The following is a 4,350-nucleotide window of genomic DNA, read 5'->3' on the forward strand; positions in this document are numbered from 1 at the left end:
GTTAAAAACAAATTGATTGCATTTATTATTTTAGTTATAGTATTTATTTATTAGTATAAATTTTCCGTGAGTGATCAACATTTTGACATGTAAGAACTAAAAGTCAATCAGAAAGTTGCCTCCAATTTCACACGGCTTCTCTTTCCATAATTAAATAATTATAAGTTGCATTATATTTAAATCTCTTAATAATAATTAATTTAATTCAAATCCAAAATAAATAAAATAAACAAAATTTTCAGACGGCTTCTCTTTCCGTGATTAAACAATTAAATTGAATTATATATAAATCTCTTAATTCACTCCAAATCCACATTAAAGTTAAATACTCATCCGGCCACATATTAAAAGTCTAAAGACAAAAAATATACAATTTAAAAAAATGTAATAAATATATTGTATTTTCTATTTATTTTTTACTTTTACTCTTACCTTTTAATTCTCCTTTAATCATATTCACATATACTAAGAGCATAATAAAAATTTAAATATTTTTTTTATTTTATTTATGAAAGTGTAATAATAATTTAGAAAATTTTAAAATGAAATATTGATTATTAATAATATGAGATGGAAGAGTATAAATTAAAATTAAAATTCATAAATATTTAGATAGCGATATTGGTGTCGTGTATATAGCAAGTATTCTCAGATCCTGTTTCCGTTCACCGTCCATTTATTTTTATTTTATTTTCCAATTCCATATCTCTCGTCCTCTCTCCATTCTTCTTCCATTTTTTTTCTTCTTCCTAATTACTCTCATTTTGCATTCATTGTTTCTGCCAAATCAGATAAAACTGAAGCTTGCCAAAGTCTTGTAATATAAATCTTTAAAACCATTTTAATATTTTAATTTCGGCAATTTTTTCCTTCTTCCCTGCCATTTTCTCTGTTCAACTCATACACATATATTTGTATATTGGTATGTTTATATTCCTTTCTTATAAATATAGTTGAAACTCCGGCAACACGATCTGTCGGTTATCAAGCAACGCACGTGTAAGGTTTGTATGATGACTAGTCATTGTTTGATCTGAATAGTCTTATCTTGTTCTTTTCTAGTACTTCAAATTAAGTTAGAATTAGTTAAGGAAATTAATTCAAGAACAGATCAAATCAAATCAAGTAAATATTATATATGATATATGATGATGCATATGAAGATAAAGTCAACGGAGCCTATGTCAATTAACGGGAAGATTGCGTCAGCAACGGCTGCCGGCGGTGATAATGAATGGGAAGTCAGGCCAGGTGGAATGCTGGTACAAAAACGAGATCCGAATGATGAAATCACCCGGATACCTCCCCCAACTATCAGAGTTCGGGTCAAATACGGGTCGGTGTACCATGAGATCAATATTAGCTCTCAAGCTACATTCGGTAAGTGATACATAGTATATTATTACGAGTAGTAACTAATTTCTGTATATTTTATTTTAATTTTATTAAAAAAAAGGTTTGATATATATATATATATATTTTTTTTTGTTTGGTATTGTTATTATAATTAATAGGGGAATTGAAGAAGATGTTAACAGGGCCAACAGGATTACACCATGAAGATCAAAAAGTAATGTACAAAGGTAAAGAAAGGAGTTCAAAAACATATCTTGATGTTGTTGGTGTAAAAGATGGATCGAAAATGGTGATGGTTGAAGATCCAATTAGCCAAGAAAAACGATACATCGAAATGAGAAACAATGCAAAGATGGAGAAAGCAGCTAAATCCATTTCCCAAATTAGTTTAGAAGTCGATAGACTTGCTGGCCAGGTACATTTTCCAGTATGATTATAGGCCCCCCTTTTAGCATTACACCATCCACAAATACTTACTCAAATATATTTAATAAATGATTGTACAATCTACTGTATTTGTGAATGGGCTGCTGTAATACCACAAGCCTATAAGCATATTTGTAGATAGTTACATAATTTTTTTTTTCTTTGTGCAAAAATAACGCTAACTCGTATATAAAAGACAACGTTTTCTGGAAAACGTGCTCAACCAAAAGTTTCAAAACGATAGCGGAGAGGCTCGGACCTAGAAATTAAAGCGAGAAGAAACCTATTACTATCTATCAACTAGCCTCAAACTACACTATATAAAGATATATAAAGAGTAAAAACCGCGAATCGAGCAAAACAAGCACCAACACAAAACCTAAAAATTGCAACCATTGAACATTAATTACACAATATTATGTAGTTACATGACGTACATCTGCTGATATCAAAGATCAAAATTATCTAGTACTGTTATGTAATGTAATTGTTGATTGTCGATATGGAGGTAGGTTTCGGCACTTGAATCGGTTATATCAAAAGGAGGGAAAGTAGCGGAGAAGACATTGTTGAATCTGATAGAGTTATTAATGAATCAACTACTTAAGTTGGATGGAATTATGGCTGAAGGAGATGTCAAATTGCAAAGGAAAATGCAGGTATAAATTCGTTACTTAAATATTTTACTAATAGTTATGCTATGCTACTAATTATTATATTATTATTATTAATCCTTAATAATGATTATTATGTGATGAATATTTGTAGGTGAAAAGGGTTCAGAAGTATGTGGAAACTCTTGATGTGTTGAAAATAAAAAACTCAATGTCAGGGAGCAGTAACGAAAATGTGAGTCAAGTTACCGAGCAACAACAATCAACAATTGTACAAAATCAGCAACAAAGATATCCAAACGGGCATAGTGGCACCACATCACCAATTCAACACAACCAGCACCCTCCGTTCCCTAAGTCAAAAAGGTCAGTTGCGAGTTATTCGCACGTTCCACTGCCGCCAAAGCCGCAACAACAAGCTTCCAGAAACTCGACATCAGGGGAAGTTGTGGTGACTACACAATGGGAGACTTTTGATTCCATACCAACAGCGGCACCACCACCATCAACCAACAATAATACAACACATTCCAAGTTCAATTGGGATTTGCTGTAATAATAAAACTATTATTTTAAAAAAATAATAATATAATATATAAATAATAAGTGATGGTATACATATGGTATAGTATAGTGTGTGAAAGTGTTACGCATTGATGGTCTATTCTTTGATGTACCTTGAGAATTTTTCTGTTAACATCTTCCTATTTTCGGGTTGTTCTAAACTTTTTACATATAAATGAGATGACTACTATATACTAATAAACAATACCCTTTATTTTTTTCTTCTTCTGTCTTTCATTTACTCTGTTACATAAAAGTGGTTTCTGCTGTGGCTGTTACACTTATAATCTGTTATACTGGGAATTTTAAAGCTTTTGTGGTATCTTAATATTGCATAGCATACAAAGTTGATCAAGCGTGTACATCTGGATTATATATGTTGCTTTTATACGCATAGAACTGTTGGTTGACTACTAAAGCTGGCAATTTCGACCAATGTACATCTATGTATGTTTATCTGGTTGAACGATGAACATGGGACATGGGTCCTGAGAGTTATATAATCATCAAAAAGTGTTATCAGTTCAACTCAACCTGAACGTACTTACGTACACCAACTAGTGAGACATCTGACAATTAGGTTTAGGTGCACATTTTTCATATAAAGAAAGCTGTTGCAGCTAGCTTTAGTGCCTTTTATATATAGATGTTAAGAAATAACCAACAATGAGACCACACAGTGACATACATGTGTTATACAAAAGCCTACTATATATAAAGCAGGTTAATTGCATCATCTAGCAGTGAAGAAAAAGATTGACCTTGGATATATGTTCATTAGAGTTGGGCCATTCACCAAAACCAATACCATTACCTTTTTCAGCACAGCATGTTTTGATCAGAAAATGATAATAAGTGGATAACTTAACTAAGAATTTTGATAGGTCTTCCATCACTATATGGTCCAGTAAACTTGAAGTACACACGACCCTTTAGGAAGCTATATATAATCATATAAAAAGTTCACGTCACATACTTACATGTACAGATAAATTTATGCTTAAGGTAATGTTTAAATTACTTTAATTTCCATGGTACAAGTAAACAAGTAATCGGATAGTAATAGATTTTACTACATTTGTGTTTAATTAGTAATGAAGGTATACTGACATGGCATGGGGTATTCATTATTAAGTGATATGATTCAAGGTAATGTACTTTTATTACTACATCATATATGAATCAATTATCTAAGATTTTTGTAAGGATGATGTGGTCCACCTAGTCATGATCATATTGATGCCTTGCTATTTCTTAACTAAAAAAAAAAAAAAAAACAAAAAAAAGAGCGTATAACCCTTTTGGCGAAGTTACTAACTAGTGCTTTGGAATCTTGCACATGTAAAGCTGCTAAGGAGTAACAAATGAGGAAAACATGTAATTCCTGACA

At 31.4% G+C, this 4,350-nt stretch overlaps 1 protein-coding gene across 2 annotated transcripts; it reads left to right on the forward strand.

Annotated features, from left to right (window-relative positions):
* Positions 1-685: 685 nt before the first annotated feature.
* LOC139895664 (BAG family molecular chaperone regulator 1-like) lies at positions 686-3,166 on the forward strand. Of its 2 annotated transcripts, XM_071878193.1 has the most exons (5): positions 686-1,004; positions 1,164-1,380; positions 1,515-1,771; positions 2,295-2,441; positions 2,551-3,166. In XM_071878193.1, the coding sequence occupies exons 2-5, from the start codon at positions 1,182-1,184 to the stop codon at positions 2,950-2,952; spliced, it is 1,005 nt and encodes a 334-aa protein (XP_071734294.1). In that variant the 5' UTR covers positions 686-1,004; positions 1,164-1,181; the 3' UTR covers positions 2,953-3,166. The 2 variants fall into 2 exon arrangements, with proteins under 2 accessions (XP_071734294.1, XP_071734293.1); XM_071878192.1 differs by having other exon boundaries at positions 686-1,380.
* The last annotated feature ends 1,184 nt before the right edge of the window (positions 3,167-4,350 follow it).

Source organism: Rutidosis leptorrhynchoides, chromosome 3, assembly GCF_046630445.1.
Source record: "Rutidosis leptorrhynchoides isolate AG116_Rl617_1_P2 chromosome 3, CSIRO_AGI_Rlap_v1, whole genome shotgun sequence".
NCBI lineage: Eukaryota > Viridiplantae > Streptophyta > Magnoliopsida > Asterales > Asteraceae > Rutidosis > Rutidosis leptorrhynchoides.